The sequence below is a fragment of the Pollachius pollachius genome (genome assembly GCF_949987615.1).
Source record: "Pollachius pollachius genome assembly, chromosome: 6".
Lineage (NCBI taxonomy): Eukaryota > Metazoa > Chordata > Actinopteri > Gadiformes > Gadidae > Pollachius > Pollachius pollachius.
The window spans coordinates 2,789,345-2,804,349 of record NC_136939.1 but is presented as its reverse complement, the minus strand read 5'-3'; the positions used below and the strand labels follow the sequence as shown (position 1 = coordinate 2,804,349).

The window sequence follows — 15,005 nt, the reverse complement described above, 5'->3', positions numbered from 1 at the left end:
ATTCTTTACATGCAGAGGACTGGTGGAGGGAAGCTAAATGGTGCTCCAGTAATGCTCTTCTGTCCAGCTCGGGGACAGGATAGGGTTGTGGGTTCGATTCCACGTGAGGAGGCCCTCACCCCTATCTGCTCCTTGGAGGCTGAGCGCAGTGGAAAGATGTTCTGCTGAAGGACTGAGTTGTTGTACACTCTGTGGAGCTGAGCTGTGTTCTCGTGTGTGTTGGAGCGGAACAGAGTGGACATCTGCTGATGCTAGGCAGCTGCCGAGGGTTCGTTAGTTAACGGGCGGGAGGGGGGGGGGGCTCTGGGAACAGATGCTCTTCCCCCCCCCAAGCGGGATGGGTCACATGACTGCTAGGAGTCTCCAGAACACCCGATTGTCTCTGGTTGAATGAGCAGGACTGCAACCTTTCCTGCAGCAGCAGAAATATGAACATTTATGAACTCGTTTGTGGAAGAAGGAGAAACATTTCATGTGTTTCCACTAGTTGGAAATAATATCTTTTCTGAACAGCCTCAGGTCATAATAAAACAAATGTGTTGAGTATCCAACTCTTTTGAAGGAGCGTTCGAATATTCCTTCGATATCCCAAACAAGAACAATATTCACCCTTGTATGGCGGCTGGAGTATTACCAATGTTAAAACCCTTTCAAAAAGACGACAAAGGTTCTTGCAAATGTCTTTATTATAATACCAAGACTATTTTTGAGAAGATGAACATTTTACTGAAGGATAAAAAAGTAAAGCGGAACAAACTTCGAAAACAACCGGTATCCCTTCACTGCACTTTACTACGTAAAAAAAATACTTCTGCTCTCAACTTCACTGCTTCAAATCAAACGGTAAAGCAACAACCATACCCTTTGTACTGTACAATTTAAGTCATTAGAAACAAATCTTAGTAAGCTAACTAAATCAGTGAGAACACAGACTGATGTGACCCTTGATTAACATCATCGTTAACCTCTGCTGGCTCGTCCAGACGTAGTTTGTTAAAGTGCAAATTGAACTCTTGGCATCGTAATGCTAACCAAAGCTGCTTTATTCAAAATTAAATAAAACGGACGGGGGGGGCAGGGAGTCGGGGCCGCTACAGCGCATGGCTCTGCGCCCCCGACGCCCCCTGGGGTGGACGGGCGGTTGCCATGGCAGCCTGAATCCCCTGGTCACGCCGGCTGCTCAGGATGCTCTCGATGCACTTGGTCAGCTGCGGCGGCACGTTAGCACGACATCACGTTAGCACGACATCACGTTAGCACGACATCACGTTAGCACGACATCACGTTAGCACGACATCACGTTAGCACGACATCACGTTAGCACGACATCACGTTAGCACGACATCACGTTAGCACGACATCACGTTAGCAAGTTTGAACCGCCCACTGTGGTGACGTCACCACAGGATGGGCGGTCGGCATCACAACCGGGCGAGACGTGTGACGGACAGGCCGCCCGGCTCCGTGCCGACCGGCCGCTCGTCTCACAGTCCCCCCCCGCTTGTGATGTCACACATGGCCCTTGAAGGGCCCATGACATGCCACCAGGTGTGCGTGTGATTGGCCGTTACACGCCGTTTTTAAAATCCGCCCCTCATGACATCACAAGAGGGCCGTGTCCACCCAGACGACACGCCCACTTATGATGTCGTATGGGGCAGATTTGAAAAACGGCTTGTAGAGGCTCACCTGGTGGCATGTCGTGGGCACTTTAATGGCCGCTGGTCACATGGAAGGGGGAGGTGCCAAACGGAGGGGGGAGGAGCCTAACGGAGGACGTACCAGCTGCTGCTGGGCGTGGACCTCCTCGAACGCGGCCTGCCGCATCTGCCGCTCCTGCTCGTCGGAGAGCCGCCATCGCTCCGCGTTGTCCTGGACCACATTCTCCGAGGCTGTGGCGTGCTGCACGCGCTGCAGGGGAGACCAGGCGGTAAAACAAGACGTAACGGGAGGCAAACCTTTTTTTCGTAGGACGGTAGGGGTAAGTCCCGCCTTTTCGCCTCTGATTAGTTTGTGTTTCTTTTAGATGTGGTTTGGGTCAGGGTTAGGTTTAGGGTTAAGCCTAACCCTAACCAATCAGAGGAGAGCCCTTCTAACCAATCAGAGGCGAAAAAGGCGGTACTTACCTCTACCATCTTACAAAAAAATAATTAGCTAACAGGAGGTAGAGTATGTATTACAAATGTTTTTGTTAAAAAAAACATTAAAATAAATGTCAATGTCGAACGTTCGAACGTTATTTGTTATAAGTCCTCTCCTGGTTTGGAGCTATTCTAGCAGTAGCTAGGCTGATAAGCAGTATGCTAGCTCCAGCGTAGTGGTTAGCAGTATTTTAGCTCCAGTGTAAGCTGTTAGTGTAAGCGGCTAGCAGTATGCTAGCTCCAGCGTAGTGGTTAGCAGTATGTTAGCTCCAGTGTAAGCCGTTAGTGTTAGCGGCTAGCAGTATGCTAGCTCCAGCGTAGTGGTTTGCAGTATGTTAGCTCCAGTGTCAGCGGTAAGCAGTATGCTAGCTCCAGCGTAGTGGTTACCAGTATGTTAGCTCCAGTGTCAGCGGGTAGCAGTATGCTAGCTCCAGCGTAGTGGTAAGCAGTATGTTCGCTCCAGTGTCAGCGGTTAGCAGTATGTTAGCTTCAGTGTTAGCGGTTAGCAGTACATTAGCTCCAGCGCAGCGCGGGTCCTGAACCAGGACCGGGGCTGGTGGCGGCCAGGGGAACACTCACTATTCTCTCGATGTAGTCCTGCAGGCTGCCGCAGTGCAGAGACTGAACTTTGACCCAGGCTGCGTTGACCACCCCCTGGCTCTGCTTTACCAGACCCTGGAGGGGGAGGAGAGGACAGGAGGAGGTGAGGGAGGAGGGGGAGGTGAGGGAGGAGGGGGAGGGGAGGGGGGGAGGAGGGGAGAGCGGAGGGGAGAGGAGGAGGTTGAGAGGAGGTGGAGGAAGTGAGCGAGGAGGAGTTGAGGGGAGGTGAGGGTTTGTACCATGAGCTGCTCGCTGGTCTTCATCTGGAGGGAGGCGGGGCAGAGGTTGGGGTCTGAGTTCTGGAGGAGCGGGGCACCGGGCCGGGGCTGCTTGTTCAGTAGGAAGACCCCCTGGTGGGAGAGCAGGTCGGTTAGCGGGTCACCGGGTAACCAGGTCAACTACTGGATAGTTTCACCAGGTAAACTACTGGATAGTTCCACCAGGTAACCAGGTAAACTACTGGATAGTAGGTAGCAGCAGGTTAGCTCCGAAGTTAGCGGTTAGAAGTATGTTAGCTCCAGCCCTAGCGGTTAGCGGTATGCTGGCTCCAGTATTAGCGGTTAGCAGTATGCTAGCTCCAGCGCTAATTGTTAGCAGTATGTTAGCTCAAGCATTAGAGGTTAGCAGTATGTAGCTCCGGATTTAGCGTCGACTAGTATGTTAGCTCCAGCGTAAGCGGTATGCTTGCTCCAGTGTTAACTTTAAGCAGTATGTTAGCTCAAGTGTTAGCGGTGAGCAGTATGCTGGCTCCAGCGTTAGCGGTTAGCAGTATGTTAGCTCTGGTGTTAGCGGTCAGCAGTATGCTACCTACAGTGTAAGCAATAAGCAGTATGTTCCATCGTAAGCGGTTAGCAGAATGCAGAACTGTAGGTTAGCTCTAGTGTTAGCGGTTAGCAGTATGTTAGCTCCAGTGTAAGCAATAAGCAGTATGTTAGCTCCAGCGTTAGTGTTGAGCAGTATGTTAGCTCCAGTGTTAGCAGAATGCTGGCTCCAGAGTTAATGGTTAAAGTATGTTAGCTCTAGTGTTAGCAGTTAGCAGTATGTTAGCTCCAGCGTTCGCTTTAGCAGTATGCTAGCTACAGTGTAAGCAATAAGCAGTATGTAAGCTCCAGTGTGAGCGGTTAGCAGTATGCGTGCTTCAGCGTTAACTGTTAGCAGTATGTTAGCTCAAGCATTAGCGGTCAGCAGTATGTTAGCTCTAGTGTTAGCGGTTAGTATTATGTTAGCTCCAGCGTTAACGGTCAACAGTATGTTAGCTCTAGTGTTAGCGGTAAGCAGTATGTTAGCTCCAGCGTTAACGGTTAACAGTATGTTAGCTCCTGCGTTAGCAGTATGCTAGCTACAGTGCAAGCAATAAGCAGTATGTTAGCTCCAGTGTGAGGGTTTAGCAGTATGCTAGCTCCATCGTTAGTGGTATGCTGGCTTCAGGGTGAGCAGTTAGCAGTATGTTAGCTCCAGCGTTAGCAGTTAGTGTTAGCAGTATGTTAGCTCCAGTGTCCCGTTACTGTACGTTAAATGCGGTGCGTTACTACGAATTGATTGAATAAACTGCGTAATCCAAACGCACCCCTGGCTCCAAACACAAACTGCTAGTGAGGAGACCGGGTGGGTTAACAACGAGATAAGCGATTATGATTGGCTAATGCAGACAGATTCGATGAAGCAGCAGAAATGGCGAGGCCGGAGCAATCCAATGAAAAGTTGGCATTTTCTGTAGTATTCGGCAGATGTTCCACAGCCTTTGCAACTAAGCAAATTAAAATTCAGTTGGAAGTATATCAGGGCCTTGAATGGGCAGTTCAACCATTTAACACATTAAGGCCAAGTGAAAACTGCTCAGAAAAATCCAAATTCTTTGACATATAGCAACTTTCTTTTTTTACAGTAACGCAAATAGTTACTTTTATTATAGAGTAATTCAGTTACTAACTCAATTACTTTTTTGGAACAAGTAGTGAGTAACTATAACTCATTACTTTTTTTTAAAGTAACGTTTCCAACACTGGTTAGCAGTATGTTAGCTCCAACTTAGCGTTAGCACTATGTTCGCTCCAGCGTTAGCGGTTAGCGGTACGTTAGCTCCAGCGTTAGCGGTTAGCAGTACGTCAGCTCCAGCGTAAGCGGTTAGCAGTACGTCAGCTCCATCGTTAGCGGTTAGCAGTATGTCAGCTCCATCGTTAGCGGTTAGCAGTACGTTAGCTCCAGCGTTAGCGGTGAGCAGTACGTTAGCTCCAGCATTAGCGGTTGGCAGTATATCAGCTCCATCGTTAGCGGTATGCTGGCTCCAGGGTGAGCGGTACCTCAGCCTCGTACTCGGCCCAGGCCACCTTGCGCTCCGCCTCGCTCAGCTCCTCGTCGGCCTTGTGGTCCAGCAGGGTCTCGTGCTCGTGGTACGACACAATCTGGTCCTTGCAGCTCTTCAGCAGCTCAGACAGCACCACGTCCTGGGAGGGGAACACCTCGTTAGTACGGCAAAACACTGGGATTACACGGTCGTTAGGTCGTTAACAGAGTCTGTGGGACCCAACATACGACATGCTGTGTTAGAAGAGATAGTAGTAGTAGTAGCATCAGTACTAGTATAGTAGTAGTAGCATTAGTTGTAGTAGTAGCACTAGTAATAGTAGTAGTAGTAGTAGTACTAGAAGTAGGAGTAGTAGTATAGTAGTAGTAGACACTGCTGGCTTCAGAGTGTAACAGCAGTAGTAGTATAGTAGTAGTAGTACAGTTGTAGTAGTACAGTAGTAATATAGTAGAAGTAGTATAGTAGTAGTAGTATAGTAGTACAGTAGTAGTATAGTAGTAAGAGTCACTGTTGGCTTCAGGGTGTAACAGCAGTAGCAGTAGTATAGCAGTAGTATAATAGTAGTAGTATAGCAGTAGTAGTAGTAATGTAGCAGTAGTAGTCACTGCTGGCTTCAGGGTGTAACAGCAGTGGTAGTAGTATAGCAGTAGTAGTATAGTAGTAGTAGTAAAGTAGTAGTAGTATAGTAGTACAGTAGTAGTATAGTAGTAGTAGTCACCGTTGGCTTTTGGGTGGTGGTGGTGCGCTTGCTCTTCTTGGAGTTCGGGTCATCCAGCATGTCGGGCTCAAACATGTAGAGCTCCGTGAGCTCGAAGAGGGTGAAGTGCCTCTCGATCTGCTGCTGGTCCACCACACGGAACGACAGAGACTGCTTGGCCACCTGCCGGTCGTAGATCTTCTCCTCCATCGTTCCCTGGAGAAGGTCACACCCATCAACACCAGTTGATCACAAACAAGAGGTCATCACTGGCAGATCACAACCACCAGTAGATCACCACAACCAGTAGATCACCACAACCAGTAGATCACAAACAAGAGGTCAACATCAGTAGATCACAAAAAGAGATCTCCACTAGTAGATCACAAACAAGAGATCTCCACTAGATCACAAACAAGAGATCTCCACTAGTAGATCACCACCACCAGTGGATCACCACTAGCAGATCACCACCACCAGTGGATCACCACTAGCAGATCACCACCACCAGTGGATCACCACTAGCAGATCATCACCACGAGTGGATCACCACTAGCAGATCAACACCACCAGTGGATCACCACTAGCAGATCACCACCACCAGTGGATCACCACTAGCAGATCACCACCACCAGTGGATCACCACCACCAGTAGATCCTCTAGATCTAGAGGTTACCTGGGCCAGGAAGCGGTAGACAAAGACGTTCTTGAGCTGTCCGAAGCGGTACACCCTGAAGATGCTCTGGATGTCATAGGAGGGGTTCCAGGAGGCGTCGAAGATGATGACCCGGTTGGAGGCCACCAGGTTGATGCCCAGGGACCCCGCCCTCGTGGAGATCAGGAACAACCGGCCCCTGGGGCGCGGGAGGGGGGGGGAAGGATAAGGTACGGCTGGGCGATGAATCGAATTTTGATCGCGATTTTGATTTTAGCGTCAAACGATCACAGAACTAATATCGAGTTTTCAATTCTTTTTTTTTTTTTAATGTTATATAGAAAGTGCAGAACAGCTGGATACATATCTGTACATTATTTTAGATTTGAACATTTTGTATTTTTTTAAGGAAATTTCAAAGTTCTCAGTTGCAAAGTGTTTTTTGGGAGAGACATGCTGAATAAATACACCATGTTTTCAAAATGTTTTTCAAAAATAATCGCTTGAATAATCGTGATTTCAATATTGACCAAAATAATCGTGATTATGATTTTTTCCATAATCAAGCAGGATAAGGGAGGCTCAGGTTAAGGGAAGACTCCGCAAAGGACTCAAGGCTCACCTGTTCAGAGTTCACCTAGACTCTGTATAGCCTCCCCACTTACCCCCCCCCCACACCCCTCTTATTTAATTGCTGTATGTTGTACGCCCTGGCACTTTATGTACACACGTATGCTGTACATCTTTGCACTTAAAAATAGTGCTTAGCATCGTGTAGCATCTTATGTTAGCTATCTTTGCTGTATATGGGGAATGGGTTAACCTAGCGCTTGTTAGTGCTTGGCACCTGGTTCTACAAACGTCCTTACTGTACCGACAGCAATATATTGTTGTTTCTCTTGCTTCTGACAAATGTACTGATTGCAAGATGCTTTGGATAAAAGCTTCTGCTAAAGGCCCTATGTAAATGGAAGGGGAAATGTTATACTCAGGTGAAAGGTTAGGGTAAGGGAAAGTCTAATATAAGGGACTCGAAGCCGTTCATATAAATAAAGATGTGCCGCACTGAGGTCAATGATGATAGCTTTGATCTCAGTTAGTGTGAGGTCCGTTAATGCCATGAGAAAATGAAGCATTCTGATACCGGAAAACCAAAAACCCAGAACCCAGAAGCCGGTCCGGCCAGGTTCAGACGTACCGGGTGTTGGCGGTGTTGTTGAAGTTCTCCGCCCACTTCTTCCTGAGCGTAGCATTGGTGGTGCCGTCTAAGCGGTAGTAGTCAACGTCCCTGACCCAGGAACCGTTCCCTGCGGAGGGGAGAGGACCAATCACAATCACTGCTCAGCTATTGTCCCGCCCACTGCCATTATGAAGAGCCTCTTTATAAAGGTTAGCCTACCTTTGTAAAAGGGGTCTCCAGACTTCCTGTTCTTGTGGGCGTTCATCAGGAAGTCCTCCATCAGGTCCAACGAGATCAGGGATTGGCTGAACACCAGGCTGGGGAGGAAACCATAGAGAACCATTCAGACATGAATAGTCAAAAAAGAATAATAAATATATATGCATTTGAACCTGGGAATGCGTTACCCTGGCTCCGCCCGCCTATGTACTTCCGCTCAATTTTCATTTCCCTTAAGTACTATGTCTGGGTTTGCGGTATATTCGCAGGTTTTCTCCGGCCAAATTTTGCCGGTATATTCAGCAAACAGAAACTGAAAACAATGACGTTGAGGTTGGGCGCTAGTTTGAGTAGTAGTCAAACGTTAGCGATTGGTTATGGCAGATCCAGAGTGGCACCGGGGAGATCCAATAGTTTTAAACTCCAACAGACACCCGCCTTCAAGTGAGTTTATGTTAGTCAATGGAGAGAGGCCAGACTCTCTGTGCAAATGAAATGAAGTACGAGAGTCTGGTAGGACCAGGCTACGAATGCGTGCTTCTTACACTTTGTCCCCCAGCTCTTCGGCCATGCGGAGGATCTCGAACAGCAGCACCATTTTCCCAGAATGCTCCAGGACCGAGGCGTCGCTGGGGGTCAAGAGGTTGCTGTACCACCCCTCAGACGACGGGCCGTTCGCAGTCCAGCTGTTCGACAGCCCCGCCCCTGAGCAGAGAGAACAACCCTCAGGATACATCTGTCATCAGGTGTACCTGTCAACTAGCTACACCTGTAAACTAGCTAAACCGCTAAACTAGATACACCCCTAAACTAGCTACACCGCTAAACTAGCTACACCTGTAAACTAGATACACCTGTCAACTAGATACACCGCTAAACTAGCTACACCTGTCAACTAGCTACACCGCTAAACTAGCTACACCTGTCAACTAGATACACCGCTAAACTAGCTACACCTGTAAACTAGCTACACCGCTAAACTAGATACACCTGCCAACTAGCTACACCTGTAAACATACACATATATATATATATATACAGTGGGGCAAAAAAGTATTTAGTCAGCCACCAATTGTGCAAGTTCTCCCACTTAAAAAGACGAGAGAGGCCTGTAATTTTCATCATAGGTAAACCTCAGCTATGAGAGACAAAATGAAAAAAGAAATCCAGAAAATCACATTGTCTGATTTTTTAAGAATTTATTTGCAAATTATGGTGGAAAATAAGTATTTGGTCACCTACAAACCAGCAAGATTTCTGGCTGTCACAGACCTGTAACTTCTTCTTTAAGAGGCTCCTCTGTCCTCCACTTGTTACCTGTATTAATGGCACCTGTTTGAACTCCTTATCAGTATAAAAGACACCTGTCCACAACCTCAAACAGTCACACTCCAAACTCCACTATGGCCAAGACCAAAGAGCTGTCAAAGGACACCAGAAACACAATTGTAGACCTGCACCAGGCTGGAAAGTCTGAATCTGCAGTAGGTAAGCAGCTTGGTGTGAAGAAATCAACTGTGGGAGCAATTATTAGGAAATGGAATACATACAAGACCACTGATAATCTCCCTCGATCTGGGGCTCCACGCAAGATCTCACCCTGTGGGGTCAAAATGATCACAAGAACGGTGAACAAAAATCCCAGAACCACACGGGGGGACCTAGTGAATGACCTCCAGAGAGCTGGGACCAAAGTAACAAAGGCTACCTTCACTAATACACTACGCCGCCAGGGACTCAAATCCTGCAGTGCCAGACGTGTCCCCCTGCTAAAGCCAGCGCATGTCCGGGCCCGTTTGAAGTTTGCTAGAGAGCATTTGGATGATCCAGAACAGGGTTGGGAGAATGTCATATGGTCAGATGAAACCAAAATAGAACTTTTTGGTAAAAACTCAACTCGTCGTGTTTGGAGGAGAAAGAATGCTGAGTTGCATCCAAAGAACACCATTCCTACAGTGAAGCATGGGGGTGGAAACATCATGCTTTGGGGCTGTTTTTCTGCCAAGGGACCAGGACGTCTGATCCGTGTGACGGAAAGAATGAATGGGGCCATGTATCGTGAGATTTTGAGTGAAAACCTCCTTCCATCAGCAAGGGCACTGAAGATGAAACGTGGCTGGGTCTTTCAGCATGACAATGACCCCAAACACACCGCCCGGGCAACGAAGGAGTGGCTTCGTAAGAAGTATTTCAAGGTCCTGGAGTGGCCTAGCCAGTCTCCAGATCTCAACCCCATAGAAAATCTTTGGAGGGAGTTGAAAGTCTGTGTTGCCCAGCGAAGGCCCAAAAACATCACTGCTCTAGAGGAGATCTGCATGGAGGAATGGGCCAAAATACCAGCTGCAGTGTGTGAAAACCTTGTAAAGACTTACAGAAAACGTTTGACCTCTGTCATTGCCAACAAAGGGCATGTAACAAAGTATTGAGATGACCTTTTGTTATTGACCAAATACTTATTTTCCACCATAATTTGCAAATAAATTCTTTAAAAATCAGTCATTTTCTAGATTTTTTTTTTTTCATTTTGTCTCTCATAGCTGAGGTTTACCTATGATGAAAATTACAGGCCTCTCTCATCTTTTTAAGTGGGAGAACTTGCACAATTGGTGGCTGACTAAATACTTTTTTGCCCCACTGTACACACAAACACACATATAAATATTATATATATATATATATGCATTTTATTTTCTACTATATATATATATACAAAAGGTTCCAACTAGTTTCAACATCAGGTTAACCCTCAGCAGATGCAGACTGTGAAGGGGTATGAAGCAAGGGTTTATGGGAGATGGAGTTTGTAAAATACCTGCAGCTGGGCAGGGTCGGTTTGACGTCGCTCCGCTCCCTGAGCTCTGCACCTCCCCGTCTCCTCCTGCTCCTCCTCCTCCCTCCCTGGGCAGAGGAATGTGAGTAGGAGACAACATGAGGTCACCATAACTTCAGCACAGTTGAAGTGGAAACACTTCACATTTCACGCCTGAGAACCTTCTGTTTGCTGCAGCTTCTTATCCTAATGTGTGTCTGACCTTAATGGAAGCTGTTTAACTAATATCTGTAGTATTCTTTGGCTGTGTTGTAGGATGTGTTTTACTGTTATAAAGTAGTGTACTGCAGCTCCTCTAAGCCAGGTCTCTCTTTGAAAAGAGATGTTCAATCTCAAAGGATTTACCTTGCATAGTAAAGGTCAACTAACTTGTGTTATACAATTCTGTCTTAAATTATTACATCTATTGTATTTGAATGGTTGTCATTTGACTGTTTGACAGGATTGCTGTCTATGTAAGAGACAAGCTTACCTGTATGACCTCTGACCTGAGTCCATTTCATAATAACAACATTGGTATAAATGATATGAATAATTTCAGAATGAACCTCCTGATCGTGGTAGCGCCGTCTGGACACAACAGGGCAGAAGCTTTTATCTGGTTCTTCCCATCAAACGTCCCCTGGAGAGCACAAAACCTTAGTTTAGTTTATGAAGACTTAAACCACAGTTTAGTTTACAAAGATTAAACTACGGCTAAATACAGTTTAGTTTACAAGACTAAACCACGTTTAGTCTTTGTAAACAGTTTAGTTTACAAAGACTAAACCACGTCTCACTACAGTTTAGTCAACAAAGATAAAACCATGTCTAAATACAGTTTAGTTTACAAAGACTAAACCACATCTAACAGCAGTTTAGTTTACAAAGACTAAACCACGTCTAATTACAGTTTAGTTTACAAAGACTAAACCACATCTAACTACAGTTTAGTTTACGAAGAATAAACCATGTCTAACTACAGTTTCGTTTACAAAGACTAGACCACATCTAATTACAGTTTAGTTTACAAAGACTAAACCACATCTAACTACAGTTTAGTTTACAAAGATTCAACTACGGCTAAATACAGTTTAGTTTACAAGACTAAACCACGTTTAGTCTTTGTAAACAGTTTAGTTTACAAAGACTAAACCACGTCTCACTACAGTTTAGTCAACAAAGATAAAACCACGTCTAAATACAGTTTAGTTTACAAAGACTAAACCACATCTAACAGCAGTTTAGTTTACAAAGACTAAACCACGTCTAATTACAGTTTAGTTTACAAAGACTAAACCACATCTAACTACAGTTTAGTTTACGAAGAATAAACCATGTCTAACTACAGTTTAGTTTACAAAGACTAGACCACATCTAATTACAGTTTAGTTTACAAAGACTAAACCACATCTAACTACAGTTTAGTTTACAAAGATTCAACTACGTCTAAATAAAGTTTAGTTTACAAGACTAAACCATGTGTAACTACAGTTTAGTTTACAAAGACTAAACCACGTCTCACTACAGTTTAGTTTACAAAGACTAAACCACGTCTAACTACAGTTTAGTCAACAAAGACTAAACCACGTCTAACTACAGTTTAGTCAACAAAGATAAAACCACGTCTAAATACAGTTTAGTTTACAAGACTAAACCATGTTTAACTACAGTTTAGTTTACGAAGACAAAACCACGTCTAAACAAGTCTAACTATACCTGGTAATAAACATTTGTTGAGAAAAACAAGACAACATAGAGGGTAAGAGACAGGATTCACTTCATATACTAAAAACAAGACAGCATACAAGGTTAGAGGTAAGTTAGGGTAAGGTTCACTTTATGAACGAGGTCATGAGCCCTCTCACCTTGTTCTCCTTGCTGATGTAGTTGAGATGCAGGCACCAGGGGTGGGTCCACACGCGACCCAGGATCTGGAAGTCCTTGAAGAGGGTGGACCCGGACCCGGGCTTCAGCCTGCTGCGGTCCCCTGCCGGTCCCACCGCTGCAACGACACCACCCATGAGACTCACTGTACCTCACAGCACACCCCATGAGACACTCTGTACCCCCTGTCTCACAGCCCACACCCCATGAGACACTCTGTACCCCCTGTCTCACAGCACACCCCCATGAGACACTCTGTACTCCCTGTGTCACAGCAACACGCATGGGACACTCTGAAACCCACGCTACCTAAGAGCAGTCAGAGGGCCCTGATTTCCTCACGGGTTGTGAGGTTGATCAGCTGTCAGTGACATCACAAGTGGGAGAGTCCACCCAGATCGGTGTGGACACTCCCACTTGTGATGTGACTTTGGGTTAGACCTAAGGCCCCGTGATACAGCCTGATGGGATGACCTAGGGCCCCCTGATACAGCGAAATGTAACAGTACTAGAGGGTCTTACTGGTGTAGTGGTCCAGGTAGTGGCAGTATTAGAGGGTCTTACTGGTATAGTGGTCCAGGTAGTGGCAGTATTAGAGGGTCTTACTGGTGTAGTGGTCCAGGTTGTAACAGTGTTAGAGGGTCTTACTGGTGTAGTGATCCAGGTTGTAACAGTATTAGAGGGTCTTACTGGTGTAGTGGTCCAGGTTGTAACAGTATTAGAGGGTCTTACTGGTGTAGTGGTCCAGGTTGTAACAGTATTAGAGGGTCTTACTGGTGTAGTGGTCCAGGTTGTAACAGTACTAGAGGGTCTTACTGGTGTAGTGGTCCAGGTAGTGGCAGTATTAGAGGGTCTTACTGGTGTAGTGGTCCAGGTTGTAACAGTGTTAGAGGGTCTTACTGGTGTAGTGATCCAGGTTGTAACAGTATTAGAGGGTCTTACTGGTGTAGTGGTCCAGGTTGTAACAGTATTAGAGGGTCTTACTGGTGTAGTGGTCCAGGTTGTAACAGTATTAGAGGGTCTTACTGGTGTAGTGATCCAGGTAGTGGCAGTATTAGAGGGTCTTACTGGTGTAGTGATCCAGGTTGTAACAGTATTAGAGGGTCTTACTGGTGTAGTGGTCCAGGTTGTAACAGTATTAGAGGGTCTTACTGGTGTAGTGGTCCAGGTTGTAACAGTGTTAGAGGGTCTTACTGGTGTAGTGGTCCAGGTTGTAACAGTATTAGAGGGTCTTACTGGTGTAGTGGTCCAGGTTGTAACAGTATTAGAGGGTCTTACTGGTGTAGTGGTCCAGGTTGTAACAGTATTAGAGGGTCTTACTGGTGTAGTGGTCCAGGTTGTAACAGTATTAGAGGGTCTTACTGGTGTAGTGGTCCAGGTTGTAACAGTATTAGAGTGTCTTACTGGTGTAGTGGTCCAGGTTGTAACAGTATTAGAGGGTCTTACTGGTGTAGTGGTCCAGGTTGTAACAGTATTAGAGGGTCTTACTGGTGTAGTGGTCCAGGTAGTGTCGGTAGAGGCGGTACTGCAGCGGCGTCACCCTCACCGCCAGGACGTACTCGTGTTTGGGGGGGAGGAACTTGGTCAGGGCGGAGTAGTCCCTCCTCTAGGGGGAGAACGAGAACACAACGTGAGCTCTCTCTCTGTCTGTCTCCCTCTCTCTCTGTCTGTCTCCCTCTCTCTCATCACACTCTTTCTCCCCTCCTCTCCTACTCTCTCTCTCTGTCTGTCTCCCTCTCTCTCTGTCTGTCTCCCTCTCTCTCTGTCTGTCTCCCTCTCTCTCCCCCCCCCTCTCTCTTCCACTTACTGTACTAAACAGTTCATGTGTGTGTCAGTACAGTAGTACTAGTACAGTATATAACCCAGTACTAAACACACCAGTGGTCGTGTTAGTACAGTACCTGTACCCAGACACCAGCGCTACTACAGTATGTAATACATACCCGTGTCAGTATAGTGCAGTACCTGTACGCAGCCGGCCAACATGGCGTGCAGGACGTGTGCGCGGTTCTTCATGATGCGGACGTCACGGGGGGTGGAGTCGGCACACTGGCCGTTCTGGATGGGGTTGATGAAGCGGTTCCTGAACTCCTTCAGGGAACCCAGCAGGTTCTCCTTGATGAAGCTCACCATGCAATGGTCTGTGGGGACACGCGCTGGTCAGCTTATGGCGCGTTTCCACCGGAGGGCGCGGTTCGGTTCTGTTCGCAAAGGTGCGGCACGGTTCGCGTTTCCACCGCCAAAAGCGGGCGTGACCCGGACTGAGCCGTACTGAGCCGTACTCGTTTCGCACTCGTCTCCGGTGCCCCTCCGATGGAGTACTGAGACGCCTGAAAGGGTGCCGGCAAGTTTGAGCTACACGCGCCCTCCGTTGATTGGTCGACAGAATCGTCACTTCCGGGCGACATGGGGATAAAAACAAACAAACAGTACCCGCGGGGTATTATTCCGGACAATGGACATGTCGCGCAAAACTTTAGCTTGGGCGAGCAAGGACGTGGAGGCGTTCGA

At 46.9% G+C, this 15,005-nt stretch overlaps 1 protein-coding gene across 1 annotated transcript in view; it reads right to left on the bottom strand.

Moving 5' to 3' along the window:
* Positions 1-712: 712 nt before the first annotated feature.
* The window catches only part of LOC307077186 (transcriptional regulator ATRX-like), a 35,121-nt gene continuing 20,828 nt past the window's right edge, over positions 713-15,005 (bottom strand). Inside the window, exons 21-35 of the mRNA XM_079738512.1 lie at positions 14,460-14,635; positions 13,983-14,100; positions 12,476-12,612; positions 11,177-11,250; positions 10,611-10,696; positions 8,344-8,503; positions 7,799-7,896; positions 7,598-7,706; positions 6,421-6,598; positions 5,765-5,959; positions 5,042-5,185; positions 2,981-3,091; positions 2,721-2,816; positions 1,783-1,911; positions 713-1,208 (exon numbers count right to left, since the gene is read on the bottom strand). Of these exons, the coding sequence (XP_079594638.1) occupies positions 1,092-1,208; positions 1,783-1,911; positions 2,721-2,816; positions 2,981-3,091; positions 5,042-5,185; positions 5,765-5,959; positions 6,421-6,598; positions 7,598-7,706; positions 7,799-7,896; positions 8,344-8,503; positions 10,611-10,696; positions 11,177-11,250; positions 12,476-12,612; positions 13,983-14,100; positions 14,460-14,635 (1,928 nt within the window). The 3' untranslated portion in view covers positions 713-1,091. The remainder of the gene's footprint in view (positions 1,209-1,782; positions 1,912-2,720; positions 2,817-2,980; positions 3,092-5,041; positions 5,186-5,764; positions 5,960-6,420; positions 6,599-7,597; positions 7,707-7,798; positions 7,897-8,343; positions 8,504-10,610; positions 10,697-11,176; positions 11,251-12,475; positions 12,613-13,982; positions 14,101-14,459; positions 14,636-15,005) is intronic.